The 15,923-nt window shown below is 37.3% G+C and overlaps 1 protein-coding gene and 1 non-coding gene across 2 annotated transcripts; one reads left to right on the top strand and one right to left on the bottom strand.

Annotated features, from left to right (window-relative positions):
* Positions 1–396: 396 nt before the first annotated feature.
* On the bottom strand, positions 397–503 carry LOC118009060. Its single transcript, XR_004678795.1, has one exon. It is a non-coding gene; the product is annotated as a U6 spliceosomal RNA (small nuclear RNA).
* Positions 504–1,304: 801 nt separating this feature from the next.
* On the top strand, positions 1,305–1,412 carry LOC118008411 (dolichyl-diphosphooligosaccharide--protein glycosyltransferase subunit 4-like). Its single transcript, XM_035001960.1, has one exon. It carries the CDS (start codon positions 1,305–1,307, stop codon positions 1,410–1,412), a length of 108 nt encoding a protein of 35 aa, XP_034857851.1.
* The last annotated feature ends 14,511 nt before the right edge of the window (positions 1,413–15,923 follow it).

Here is a 15,923-nt window from a genome sequence, read left to right on the forward strand (position 1 = left end):
TTCCAGAGGTATAAACCAGAAGCCTACAAGTCATTCTTTTTTTTTTTTATGTTTATGTATTTCACTTTATTCTTAGATTTATTTTTTTTTATTCTTATGTTAATCCCCATACATTACATCATTAGTTTTAGATGAAGTGTTCCATGATTCATTGTTTGTGCACAACACCCAGTGCTCCATGCAGAACGTGCCCTCTTTAATACCCATCACGAGGCTAACCCATCTTCCCACCCCCCTCCCCTCTAGAACCCTCAGTTTGTTTTTCAGAGTCCATAGTCTCTCATGGTTCGTCTCCCCCTCCGATTTCCCCTGCTTCATTCTTCCCCTCCCGCTACCTTCTTCTTCTTCTTCTTCTTTTTTTTCTTAACATATATTGCATTATTTGTTTCAGAGATAAAAAATATGGAACGCTTCACGAATTTGCGTGTCATCCTTGCGCAGGGGCCATGCTAATCTTCTCTGTATCATTCCAATTTTAGTATATGTGCTGCCGAAGCGAGCACCCTACAAGTCATTCTTATTACCTCCCTTTTCTCATCCTCCCATACTTAATTGATCATTAAATCCTTTAAATTGATCATTCAAATGTATTTCAAACCTCTGCTCTTACCACCATCTCCTTTTCAATCAGCCATGTCCAAGCTACTCTCTTCTTATTCATGGACAATATTTATAATAAATTCGAATATATAAATTATTATTATTATTATTATTATTATTATTATTATTATTTAGCCCAATGACTGCTTTTCTTTTTCTATATTAGGTCTCCTCCCACTATTCTCCAAACTAGACAGTAATTGTTTTATTAACAAATTTGATCATGTAACTTTCTGCTTAAAACTGCTCAATGACTTTGAATTGTCCTTAGGAAAAAGACTAAGGTCCTTAATATTTCCTTTAAGCCCTGTATCATCTGGCTCTTTTCCTCGTATGTAGTCTTACCCTTTCCCAGATCATCCTTTCCCAGGGAAATATTTTTAAATCTCACAATCTAAGTGAAGTTGTTGTTGGTGGTGGTTTGTTTTTGTTTTTGTTTTTTTTATCTCTTATGGTATTGTATTTCCATCCTAGTGCTTAGCTCAGTTTTTAATTAAATAACTATTCATGACTTAACCTTTCATTTGTAGCCTCCATCAGAACAGAGAATTTTTCTTTTCTTACTCTTGCATTTCTAGCTCGAAGCCCTGAACAAGGCACACAATCAACACACAAAAAAAATTGGTTATTAAATAAATGAAAAGAGGGGACTCCTACCTCCAGCTAGTACGCAGACCGCATTGCAGGGAGCCCAGTTGATCTGGATGATCACAGATGTACAGCTCGCCATCTTTGCCAACACGTTGGACATGTTGCTCTTTCTGCTTGTCGTTCTCTATCACTATGTGACCGTCAACAATCCCAAGAAATAGTAATGAAAGTGGCGCTTTCTCCAACCCAGGGTTCCAGGACACAGTCTAAGGCAAGATGGAGGGTATGAGGGGCCTTCACACTTCACATCATCCCTCTACCCATCACAACATACAAAGCAACTACACCTGGATTTTTCCAAACAACTTTTATTTCCTCAAGTCTTCCTTAACCCTATGGAACAAGAAGCTGCCACTGAGTAGGGCCCAGTATAGGAGTTTCTTTTCTACTCCCTCTCCTCAATATAAAGATACAGATATATTTAAAAATAAATAAATAAATGAAAAGAAATGGACACAGGATAATGTAGCATTTGAGAGAACAAGTTCTAGAATCAGAAAACCCTGAATTTCAAATCTGATTTTTCCCTTACTGGTTGTATGATCCTGGGCAGTTTATTTCTCTCCTAGTTTCCTCATCCTTATTAAGGAGATAATAATTCTTACCTCATATGCTTATTTATAAAATCAATAGCTAACATGGAGTACATTGGGCTTGGCACTGAGCTAATTGCTTTTACATGCATTATCTCACTTAAAATTAATACCATGAGGTAGGTGTTAATATTATTCTTGTTTTAGAGGTGAGGAAACAGAAAATTAGAGGACTAAGTAACTTTCCCAAAGTCATACAGGCAATAAGTGGAAGAGTTATGAGTAAAACTTAGGTCTATTTGACACCAAAGTCCATGTTTTAATCCTTATTGCTTTAGTCATTCTTCTCTTCCTACTAATCTGATGTGTGGCTCCATTAAGATTATGTACACACTGCTCACCTCTGTGTCTAGCACATGGTAAATTCTCCAGCAAAAGCACATCATTGGTTTTCTCACTGTTATTATTGTTACTACTGCTACTACTATTATTATTAGCACAGATTATAAGACCTAGGAAGTGAAAATGATAGATTCTCATTTCCCGAGAGGATAAATTTGTATCATCTTAATAAGTCCCCAGTCAATTCCATCTGCTACAGAGCTGGTGGCTTGCATCTAAGACGGTAAAGCTTTCTTCCCAGTCTTCAAGTTCCCTCCAAATTCCTTCATGTCTAAGAAGCCTGCCCAATACCTCCAAGAGAAAGAAACTCATTTGAACTTGCACCAGTGATAGGGTCATCAATCACAGCCCATCCAGCATAATTTCTCTTTAGTATTATTCATCATCTCAGTTTAGAGACACCATGGCCCTCCAACTGCATTAAAATTTTGCTAAACTCCAGCCTTTTACTACTTTGTACTCCCTAAGCACCCAACCAAATGCTTTGCACACCATTAGTGAGGGAACAAATATTTGTTAACTGATTGATTGAAAAGAGACAGAAAACATAATAATTGAAAAATCTTCTTTATGTCCTCTTCAGAGACCAAAACGCCAATGTTCAAATGTGAGTAAATCATGAGAGGGACGTTGTAAGTTCAGCGAAAGGTCACTTGGAGCAATAGTTTCTTCAAAGGCTTCTCACCAGATCAGCTAATTTCTCACTAAGCCTACTGATTTCCACAGAGACACTATCGTAGCTTACAGAGATATTTCTGTATTTTTAAATTTATAAAATTTAATAGCATGGCTCTGCATAAAGATTTAATGACTGATTTTCCAAGGGCTATTGGCATTATTTATAACTGTTCTAATTGTAATTATAGCCAGCACCCTAACATAATCAAAAGGGTGAATGTAAAACAGTGAGTTAGGAAAATAAAAATATCATAGAAGTAATACATACCTTTCTTATATACTGAAGAACAATTCTGGCATACTTGACACTTTAATAGATAAGCATTAGGGTTTTTTAATTCACATTAGAAATAAGTAAACACACACACACACACACACACACTACTATCAATAAGCTCATTCATTATACCTTTTGACCTACATATATTTCATTCTTTTTTGTTCCTATTTGTGCCCACTGACCTTTTTCACCATAAGAAAATTAACAGCTTAATAGTATTCCTATATACATATTTATCCTATGAACTGATAAGGTTATTTAACTTTTGAGATTGACTTAAAAATCTTAAAATCAATACCAGGCTCCCAGATTTCCTTACAATAGTGATTTAGAGGTAGAACTTGGTTGGAAAGAGGAAGGGAAGGTAGGATAGGCCTGGAAATTGTTTTGAAATTGCATTTATATGAAAAGTATACTGATTTGTTTAGACGAAATGATTTCTTGGATTGTCTTTGGAGGACCTGATGGAGAATATAGTTGGGAAAGACTAAGCTTCCCTCCTCTAGTCCCTACTACTTCCACCTAATTTTTCTGGTGGCAAACCAGGAACACACTGGCCGAAGAATTGACAGAGAACATTCATGTGTTTCAATCTCTCAAATCAGTTAAAAAAAATAAAAATAGAAATGTTAACTTTCTACTAAACCTGATTTATCAAAACTTTCTTCTAGATTTTATTTGTCCTTAAAGAATAGCCAAAAACATGTTTATTTTGAACTATGTATGTAAAATTTCTGGAGTCCTGAATTTTAGATAGAGAGCTTTGTTGCTTACTTTTTTCTAATATATCAGTGTATTCTCCAGTCATTTTGGAAATAAGTCCTGGAGAGTGATAAATACCTCTTTTCTGCAAGATGTCTCTTAGAAGGTTAGGCAAAATTGAAAGTTTAGAAATTTACATTTTATTCTTATTTTTCTCTGTTCTCATGAAAACAAGGTTTCTCCAAAAATATTTTTAAGGCATTGTTTAATCAAGAAAACTGCGAGATAAAGAAATCTGTAGAATCTCACAGAAACTAATACTAATGACTAATAGTTAAAACACATTTCAAGGGTACAAAAATGTTATGTAATAGAAAATGTGCAATCAGAACTAAGTCATGATAAAACCATAATGTTTTGAATATATTTGATTGCAGACAACATTGTCTTTTGATTTGTAAATTATGTTGGCAAATATCTTGTTTATCTTCATCACTTTCCAAACGAAAGAACTAACATCCAAAGAGGCCAAATTGCTTGTCCAAGATAAACTAGCCAGATATTAAATTATTCATCACTAAAATAAAAATTGCTTAATACACTTCCCATCACCTAATTCCACAACCGTTTTCTCAATTAAAACTTGTTATTCTTTAGTAATGTTATAAAGAAACATTAAATATTCAGGTCTTAAAAAGAAGCCCATGTCTTGCCTATATTAAATACATTTCATTTAATGACTTACGGGGAAATTTAATCTATTACAACCTACCAGCAATTTCTGAAGTGTATGTACATTTTCATAACTTCTATTTAACTTTTAGAATACAATCTGTAGGGAAACATGGGAAACTAACTCTATCTTAGGCAATAATGTAAAAATGAAAAAGAGTTTTACAAAGAATACTTGGTATATTATAAAAAGACATAGGTCTATAACATCTAGTAAAGTGTATTTTCTTCTGGCTTCTAACAGACATTGGTCTAGAGGTATTCTATAGCACTTGGAGAACATGCTGGGGTAATTTTCAACTTCTGATAATATGACAGACCACAAAGCCCTCCCCCCACCAAAAAAAATCCTTATTGATATAAAATATCTAAAAATTCTCATTATTAGGTGTGGCTCAGTCAGTTAAGCACCTGACTCTTGATTTCAGCTCAGGTCACGACCTCAGGGTCCTAAGAGTGAACCCCGCATAGGGCTCCGCACTGGGCTTGAAGCCTGCTTAAGATTCTCTCTCTCCCTTTCCTTCTACCCTTCCCCCCACCCTCCCTCTCTTAAAAAAATCTGCTTATAACTAATATCTTTTTAAAAACACAACCTAAATTTGTGAGAAAGAAAAAAAAATGTGAGAAAGTAAGGGAAATCTCCAGGGACCAAACACCAAAGAAGCAACAGAAAACTAAGGTGACAAATGAATGTGAAAGCAAATTATAGTAGGCTGTTCTGGAAAGAAGAAAGGACCTTATATTTGAGTTGAGGGAAAGGAGAAATAAAAAGAAAAAAGGAAAGAATGAAAGGAGAGAAGGAAGGAAGGAAGGGAGGAAGGGAGGAAGGAAGGAAGGAGAGGGATGGAAGTCATCAGGGAATGATGGCAGGGTGTACAGATAATTTAAAGGGTGATGACATAGAGAATGGCAAGATGACTGCTTTAGATTGGATAGTCTAAGTCTGCATGTTGACATTTGATGAAACATTAATAACACAAAAGGAAATAACTACACAAAAGCCAGGCAGAAGAGCATTTCAGGCAAGAGAAATATTAACAGTATCATTATCTATGATATTCATTCAGTCATTAAAGAGATCATGAAAGATTAACCAAAAAAAAAAGTTCAAAATAAAATTTTCAGTTTAAAATAATGTCTCAAACAGCAAAATATATTTAATATAATGCATTTTTGTAGAGAGAGAGGCATGCAGAAACAGAAACATAATTGAGAGAATAGACAAACACTGCTTTAAGTGGGACTATATTAAACTAAAAAGGTCTTCACAGAAAAAAATAAAATAAAATAAAAACAATTAACAAAGTGAAAAGGTGACTTTCTGAATGGGAGAAAATATCTGCAAACCATATGTCATATAGGAGGTTAATATCCAAAATATACAAAGAACTCATACTCAATAACAAAAAACAATCTGATTCAAAAATGGGCATAGAAACTTGGAGTAAACATTTAGAAACTTAGAATAAACATTTTTCTAAAGAAAATATCTAAATGGCCAACAGGTAAATGAAAAGTGCTCAACATCACTAATCGTCAGGAAAACACAAATTAAAACCACAATGAGCCTCTTCACGAACCTGTCAGAACGGCTGTCTTCAAGAAGACTAGAGATAACAAATATTGGCAATGATGTGGAAAAAAGGGAACCTTGTACACTGTTGGTGGGATTGTAGGTCGGTGAAGCCACTGCAGAAAACACTATGGAGGTTTCTCAAAAAATTAAAAATCGAACTACCTACCATCCAGCAATCTCACTTCTGGGTATATATCCAAAGGAAGTGTAAACAGGATCTCAAAGAGATATGTGCACTCTTGTGTTTATTGCAGCATTATTCACATAGTCAAGATATGGAAACAATGTAAGTATCCATCATTGGGTAAATGGATGAATATGTGTGATTTTTATACAATGGAATATTATTCAGCCATAAGAAAGAAGGAAATCCTGCTATTTGCAATATAATGGATAGACCTTGAGGGCATTATGCTAAGTGAGACAATTCAGACAGATAAAGGCACATACTACATTGACATCACTTACATGTGGCATCTAAAAAAGCTGAACCCAGGCGCCTGGGTGGCTCAGTTGGTTAAGCGACTGCCTTCGGCTCAGGTCATGATCCTGGAGTCCCGGGATCGAGTCCCGCATCGGACTCCCTGCTCAGCAGGGAGTCTGCTTCTCCCTCTGACCCTCCTCCCTCTCATGCTCTCTGTCTGTCATTGTCTCTCTCGCAAATAAATAAAATCTTAAAAAAAAAATTTTTTTTAATAAATAAATAAATAAGCTGAACCCATAGAAACAGAGAGTAGATGGTGGTTACCAGGTGCCATAGCTGGGGGAGGGGAAGAGAATTGGGGATATGATTTTAGGGTAGAAACTTGCAAATAGTAGATAAATTCTGGGTATCTAATGCACAGCATAGAGCTTACAGTCAACCATACTATATTATAAACTTCAAAGTTGCTTAAAGGCTGGATCTTAATTGTTCTTACCACAAAAGAGAAATGGTAATAATGTGACATGACAGCAGTGTTAGCTAATGCTAAGGCAGTAAGCATGTTGCAATACATAAAGGTATCAAATCAGCATGTTGTACATCTTAAACTTACATGTACAATTATATGTCAATTATATCTCTATTTTAAAAAGTGGTTGTATATGGGATGGACTTATGGGTAATGCTTATGTTATTTTTGTTTATTTGCATTTATTAAATTTTGACAATAAACGTAATATTTTGAAATAAGAAAAAAGTTAATTTTATCAATTAACACCATTATTATTGAAAGACCATAGTAATCAGTAGTCTCCATTACATTTATCCACTCCCACAGTCAAAGCACCATGGCCTTCATTTCAAAATGATAAACTGCTCTTTGGCCACCTTTTTGATTTGAGGAAAAATGGACTAAATTAAAATCTTAGGAATGAGGGAAATGGATATGCTCTAATCTCAGCTATCTGTTATGTTATCAGCTATCCCCTATGTGTTCCTGACTCCCATACTAAGCTTTCCAGAAATTGATCTCACTGCAAAATTAGCACCAGTGACTCAGAACAGGATGAGGCGTGAGTTTCACCACCAGCTGGTTCATGGTCAGATGATATGCCATTCCTCAAAGCTCACAAATGACAGTCATTAAGGATTTGTTTCAGATGTCCTAATAGATACATTTTACCTTCAGAATCAAAGCAAATCTACAATTACTGGGAGAGCACGGACTCAGGCTGATTTACACTAGAGCACTAGGTAAAGAAATCAGTCTTCATTTCCCTCAGGGAGACTGCAGCTGGTGAGCATCCCTTCTTTCTCTCTAGTCCAAGAGACGCATTGACCCAGTCGGGTACCCAATCTGGCCTCTCTCACGCCCCATTATGCACTCAGAAATTATGTTTGAGTCACAGTACAACAACAACATGGAGAACAAACATTATTTTTAACCAGAGGTACATAAAAACATAAAACCTGTGAAGTTTTAAAAAATAATTGCTCAGACACCATGGTTGGAAAAATATAATTAAAAACAAAATCTTCTTGTAACCCAGAAAGACTCTCCACAAACATAGTAGAGAAAGGAAACAAGTTTGTTGTTGAATAAACTTTAAACCAGAATATAACGGGCATCTCAGGCAATCCTCTAAGGAAATGCAGAGACAAAAAGAAATATCACCCCTTTACATAGCTAAGCAGATACAACTCATTACGTACATGGTCTCAAAGTAAACAATAACTAGTCCTCAAGTAAGGGGACTTGACAGCACTATTTGTCACACATAGTTCATCCTAAATTTACCTAGTAACTAAAGTGATTACCTTTGTTAATTAATTGGCTTTATACAAAGGAAAAACACATTTCTCCTACCTTTATTGACAGGAGGTAATTTTATAACTTGGAGCAAGAAGCCCAAGGAAGTTGCATTTCTACCCTCCTATAGAGACTGGGAGATGGGGGGGACATTATCCCCCTTGATGTTTACATTTCAAAAGGATGGCTCACAGGTCCTTGAGAAAGACAGTCCTGGCTTGTAAAACTGGCAAAAGTCTTACTTAGCTATTAAAAGGATTTACATATAATTCAAAAATAGCATAAGAATTAATAACAAGTTTTCTAAAGTAAATGCTCTAAGAAAAAGGAGTCGAAGGAAATCTCTTCCCTTATTTGCAAAACGGAGAATTAAGCCTCTTATTTTTAACTTGGATTTGTCCGCACACCATTCCCTGTGTATTGGTTAATTTGTTCTGAGTTGGAACCTAGGACTCTACATCCTCCTGAAAGTAGCATCTGAGATCAGACCTAGACTAATCCGTCCATCGCTGTTCCACAATTCCCCAGAACTTGATGTGAACAGTATAATCACTCATTGAATAAAACAGCACATGTTCTATAGTAGGAATTGGGGGAACTGGGTCACTGAGTAGTTTGATTGAACAGAATATAAATTCATAATTTAATACTGTTAAATCAAAATCATTCTGAGAACCACTGGCTCAGGATATCTGAGTTGAGGAGAGACTCTCATGTATATCAGTCAAGATTTATTTGACTTTGAGAAACAGAAATCCAACACTAATTATTTGTAGAATCCTGGAAAGGCTTAAATGAATAAGACTTACTTAAACAAGTAAGACACAGCTGCTGCCAGGATTCATACTCTCTTTTTCTCCGGTCTCTGTTTCATTCTCTTTTATTACAGCGGCTTATTTCCCTGCCGAGGGAAAGAGAGGCAGAACTCTCAAACATACACAGGGAAAATCAAGACGAAGGCTAAGGTCTGACTGACTTGACAAGATACAACGAGCCACTTTTTGATTCTTTTCTTTTTTTTTTAAAGATTTTATTTATTTATTCATGAGAGACAGAGACAGAGAGAGAGAGGCAGAGGGAGAAGCAGGCTCCCAAGGAGCAGGGAGCCCGATGCGGGACTCGATCCCGGGACCCTGAGATCATGACCTGAGCCGAAGGCAGACGCTTAACCGACTGAGCCACCCAGGCGCCCAAGCCACTTTTTGATTCTTGAAACACACATGGACAGTGAAAAGAAAAGTAAGCCAAAGGTGCGGCTCCCCAGGAATTTTGTACCACAAAGCAAAAAGCAGGACCCTGAAACAAAAGGACCAAATGACCTCGGCATGAGTGATGGCTACCCTGTCGCTGAGGATCCAATTCTCAATTGCAATTAAGTGTTTTTACATCCTGCTACTTTATTCCCTGGAGGTGGGGGCGGAGGCAGAACTCCCATGCCTCATCAGAACCCAGAACCAGGGAGGGGATGAGAAACTATCTCAGGACAGTCTTCCAGGAGTAAAAGAGGCAGGAGGGAGATCACCTCGTAGCAGCTCCTTAGAAGCCTCCCAACCTTCCCTACCCTGGGAGGATCACAAGGCATTCTGCCAGGCTCAGGTTAGCTGTAGGTCAAGCATTTATTTTCCTATGTAGTCTGCATGAATATGTAAAGGTCGTTAGGGCACCACGGTGCAGCCATGGCCCAGCAATAACCACTAATAACTCCCGTTTTGATAAAAATCTTGCACACTCTCTTCATTGGAGGGAAACTGATTTAGAGGCACATTTTCTTAATCTATGTTTTAAAGAAAAATCCCAGGAAAGGGACTCATTGATCCAATGTAAATTAAGTGCCCACATTTGGATTAATCAAGAGCCTTGCACTATTGGAGATACTCTCTCAAGATCTAAAGGGAGCTGGGGGGGGAATTGTGTGTGTGTGTGTGTGTGTGTGTAAAAACCTATGTAGAATCCCCAAGTGCCCACTGAGAGGATATTCTAGTCATCAGCACAGTAGAGGGTAGAGGAGTCCTAGAGAGCAGGCAATTCAGAAATACAGTATTAAATTCAACAAATGGGGAATGGTATTTTCTTATTGTCTCAGAGTTTCACTGAAGCCCCATAACTGAGAACCACTGGTAATCAATAATTTACCCATCATCTTTCCAGACACATCTCCACCGAACTTGCAAAGAGGTGGCCAAATTCAGTCCTGTGATTCCAACTAATTCTACCTTCAATCTATACAAGAGTTCCTAAAACATTTGCTGAAATGAAATAGACAAAGTAAATCCTTTAAAGAGAATTATTAGTTTTAGAAAGAGATACAGGCTTTCCCTCTCTTCTCTTGCTTCCCCAACTCAGAAGCCAAGTTGGGAGGTACCCATGAGCACAATCACAGCAATAAGATTTGACAATCAGCAGGAAAGGTTGTGATCTCACTTTCTAGCTGGATGATTATGGAGCTTTTCAACTTCATAGGCTCTCCCAGTGCTGGGATAGAGTATGCGAGAAGAGTCTAACTTGAGTCTCCTGGAGTTTGGGCACTAATGAGACTATATCCTGGTTTTCATCCAGAGAAGTCTGAGGATGGAAGACTGGATGAAGAAGGTGCCATGGAGGCAGCCCGCATTTCCATATAATGGCTGGGCAAGTGTGAGTGTGTCCCATGGGCCCAGTGTAAATAGAAAGGAACCCCATTGGAGAGGGCTGTGTACTATGGTGAGGAAGCCAGAGGTGCACCCGCAGAAGGCAGGAGCAAGAATGTGGTAAGAGGTTGACAGGCTTGCGCATCAGCCAGAGAACAAAATGAGGACTGTTCCATAAGAGGTTTCTGAAGAAATGGAAAATATCTTAGGAGAGAACGAGCTTGATATTCCAAGAACACAGGATATTAATAGCTAACACCGGTGATCCCGTGATTTGAAACATTTTTGATCATCACCTATGGTTGAAATACACTTGACATGGTAATTTGACACACACACACACACACACACACACACACACTCTTGTCTATCTTAAGAGAGAGGAGAGAACCAAAATTTCACAAAATAATGCTTATCCTTCTTACACAACATGCATTCTGAAATCTTCTAGCTCCATCTGTGCTATACAAAGTGATTATGTGTCCGTAATCAATTAAATTCAATATACAAACTATAAATGAATCTTGACCCTACAAGTCTCCTAGGAGCCAGAAGGAGCAAAAATGATGGAACAAGAAGAGTGGTAAAGCAAACTTTACCTGCTGCAAACCTGCAGAACTGGTTACAGATTGAACAACAGTTTGAAGTTATGGTTTTATACTTAACTGAAATTTGTCTCTGTCTGTTCTAACATCCTAACATTTGGAAAAACTATGACATCTGCCTGACAGGGATGAGCAAGGGAAGCAGTTCCTGCATGTGCAGGCAAGGAACTAGAGGGAAAAAATAATTATGAGAGTATTGCTGGGGGTTATGTGTTTTCCCTCATGGAGTTCAAGAAACCATAATGGACCTGACTGCTTTTGATGTTGCTTTTGCTTGCATGAGGAAGCTTCACCGGTGAAAATGAGGTAGGGCTGGGATTTGAATTCAGACTAACTCTCAAGCTCAGGCTACCTCATTTATTTCAGTTTGTAGATGCTACTGGGTATCTTCAGAGTTGTGTCTGAAATTTACATATCAAAGAACAGGGCAGTATTTTCAGATGATTAAGTAGAAAAGAGAATTTGGAATAGAGGATTGACTGAGAAGGAGCAGTGCTCTGGATGGGGATAACTAGTGGTGGCAATAACAAGAGAACACAATAGAAAAGTTGTTCACTATCTCAAATGAAAGAGCACACACAAATAAATAAACAAGTAAATAGCACAGTGATATAAACAGACATGAATATAGAGCACTGACAATCCATAAATTGAAATAAGTATTCTAATTTCTGGAAAGAATAGAGGCCTACATTATATGATTGTGAAGCTTCTAAACTTGGCTACTTAAAACTGTATTACACAAATTCTTTTAATACTCTGAAGAATTCTGGATAGCTTTTTTTGTAACATTCTCTGCCATGGAAATTATCACTGAGTTTGATAGTATAAACTATAGTAACAGAAAAACCGTTCCTAATAAGAATGTCACAGTATCGCAGTGTTTGTTCAGATCTACTTAAGAAATTATTAGTGGCCTAGAGCTCTAAGGTTCTTTCCTAAGAGTACTTCATCCTCAAGTATTTTTTTTTTTTAAATCGTTCATGTCACCATGACATAAGAAAAAGAGCTCTTAACAACACAGAGATTTTGTACATCTTGTAATTGGCTTCACCTTTTCCCGGAAGAAAAAAGCCTCAAAGCACTTCCATGTATATAATCTAACCACCACAATAGAACAGTGATATGAGAAATAAGAAGTGATCTCTTCAAATGTCTCTGGAATAATCTGTGAGTGCTACCAGAAAGAGAAAGAATGTGTATGAATAACATAAAAACTGCTATACCAAGTTAAAACTCAGTAGACTCACTCTGATGCCGGGGAAGGGTTCCGATACCTTTTCTGATAAAAGAAAAAGATGTAAGAGAAGTTAGGCTGATGCCTTCAAAACTGTCATTTCACAATCTGTTATAACTTTATCTGTGGCTAAGCTTCCCTCAGAAGCAACTCTAGAACTTTAACCTTTGGGGAAATACAAGCTGAGTTAATATTGGCATGTAATAAGGGCGCCTGGGTATCTCAGTCGGTTGAGCTTTGGAATCGTGATTTCAGTTCAGGTCAAGATCTCTGGGTGGTGAGATCCAGCCCTGAGGACCGCTCCGCACTCAACACAGAGTCTGTGTGTCCTTCTGCCCCTCCACCGCTCAAATAAACAAATAAATAAAATCTTTAAAATATTGGCATGTAATAGTCATTACAAAAACTTAAAACATTAATTAATCTGATAAAATCCCAACAAAGAAGCTCTGATTTTAGGGCTGTGGGCAGATACAGAGAAGGAAAATCACTAACTTTGTTGTTGCTGTAAAGTGATCACCCTTTGTCATTTCTTCTTTATTCGGGCTCCTCCCAGCGTTCCACTACAAAGAGAATACATGAAGTTGTTCATTTCAACACTGTTTCCAGTAAATGAAACTAAGGCAACCAAACTTTTCTCTATGACAATAAGCAGCCTTCAGATATTTCATATCAAAAGATAAAACAGTAAAAGACATTGTTTTATTTTTATATGTTATTCTTTCAGCTCTTGAATTTGATCATGTTTTAAGAAAATAATTATTTCTTGAAGTATCTTGAGATTTTATTAGTATTGTGTTTATTACTATTTACTATTTTTCATCATTATATTTTGGTAGGGATGCCTGGGAAACACAAGGTATAAAGAAAAAATATGTATCTTTTACAAAATAATAACAATAATAAACCAAACAGGAATTCTAGATGCAAAAAGAACTTGAGAGATTGGTCCAATTGCCTCATCTGACAGATGAAGAAACTAAGGTTCAAAGACTGTCAATAGCTGGCTTACCTCACTTGTCCAAGATGGTTAGCAAATTACACATTGAGTTCAGTGGGCTGTCAGCTATTTCATATTGTCTTTCTTTAGGGACAGATCCTTTTTAAAAGCTTTTTTTCCTTTAGTCATTTAATTTATATTGTGAGGAATAAAGTCTTGGTGGGTTAAATTATAGCAGATAACTATCCTTCCAACTTGATTGAAAGTTAAATAATTAGCTATCCAAATCGAGACCAAACACTGTTTTATTAATAGTTGTTGTCATATCTGACCTTCTAAAATGACAGAAGATTTTTGTTATTCCAAATAAATATAAAAAATTCATGAAAGAGTTTTTGTAAGTAGCTTATTACCTATAAAGGTATAGCCTTTTAAGATATCCTTTAGTATAAAATATGTATAACTGTCTTATAAATTATTAATAGGCTCCCAGAATGTTTAGCACACTAGAAGTGTTAAAAAAACAAATTGGAATTTCGATCCCAAGTTTTGTTTCAAATGTGTTATTTGAGTTGTGGGAGAATTTTCTTAAATCATTCATTTCTAAACGTTGATTTGCAAATATACCCATGCTTACCTCTATTAGTAGTCTCAAAATAGATCAACCAAAATGATCTCATAGCAAAGGGAAAAAAAAATAAAACCTTTGTAATCACGAGAACAATCTTAGTTCAGTGATTCAGGTCAATGATGTTAAATATGTCAGGATTAGTTAGATTATAGTGTAATACGAATACAATAACACATTTCTGTACATGAATTCAGATTTGTCTACTGGACATTTTTTCCATCAGTAAAAGAAGAATGTGAACTATGGCATTCGTGACCTAGATAAAAAGATGCAGATGTTAGATCAGTTCCTTGGTGACTGGGTAAAAGACTATTAGAAGGATAAAAAAAAATTCTAAAACATAAGAGCAAATATATTATCTGAAAGTGGCTAGTCAGAACTTGTTCAAAAACCTTCAAGATGAGTCACAGAGAGAAGTTTTCATATGATGCATTTCTTTTGTGCAGTAATTCCATTCATTTGACAAATATTTAATGAACACATACTTTGTGCCAGGCACTCTTCCCGGTGCTGAGGACACAGCCATGAACAAAATTCTCTGTCTTCACGGAGCTTATATTCTGTTGGAAGGAGACAGACAAGATGCTGTATGTCAGATGGTGAGAAGTGCTGAGGAGGACAAAAGCATAGTAAGAAGAGTTTGGGACTGGGCAACGGTGCTAGTTTAGATACGTTTAAGTGAAGGGAACAGCAAGTGCACAGGCCCTGAAAGGGAACAATAGAGTCAATTGGCTGTATTGACACAACACCCAGAGGACAGTGTGGCTGGAACAGGGTGAATAAAGGAGACCGTGGCATTGATGAGGTTGGGGAGATAACTCAGGCAGATTATGGAGGGCCTGAAACTACTCTAAATACTCTGGATTTCACTCTGTGTTAGTTGGAAGGCTGGGGGGAGGGGCGATTAGGTCCAAAAGTGATGTAAATCTGACATTATTTTAAGACATGGCCCTGGCTGCTGTGTGGACAAGAGTCTGCAGTCTAACCAGCAAAGCAGTGACTGGTTAGAAAGCTGATGGAGTAATCCAGGCAAGAGGTGATGCTGCTGGGCCACAAGGGTAGCAGTGGTGGGATGTGAGGTGGTGGGAGTCTGATGTATTTGAAAGGAGAGTAAACAGGTTTCGCTGCTGGTATCAATTTGCTGTGTGGAAAGCACCATAATGGCCTCCCAAATTGTCCGTGTCTAGTCCCCATAACCTGTGAATATATTAAGTTACACGGCAAAGAGAAATTATAGTTGCATATTAATTAAGGTTGCTAGTGTGCTGATCTCAAAATAGGGAGATCATCTTGGACTATCTGGGTGGGCACAAGGCAATCAAAAAGGTCCTTAGAAGTGAGGAGGGGGCGCCTGGGTGGCTCAGTTGGTTAGGCGACTGCCTTCTGCTCAGGTCATGATCCTGGAGTCCCGGGATTGAGTCCCGCATCGGGCTCCCTGCTCAGCAGGGAGTCTGCTTCTCCCTCTGACCCTCCCCACTCTCATGTGCTCTCTCTC

The sequence above is a fragment of the Mirounga leonina genome, unplaced genomic scaffold (genome assembly GCF_011800145.1).
Source record: "Mirounga leonina isolate KUSES-001 unplaced genomic scaffold, KU_Mleo_1.0 Mir_126, whole genome shotgun sequence".
Taxonomy (NCBI): domain Eukaryota; kingdom Metazoa; phylum Chordata; class Mammalia; order Carnivora; family Phocidae; genus Mirounga; species Mirounga leonina.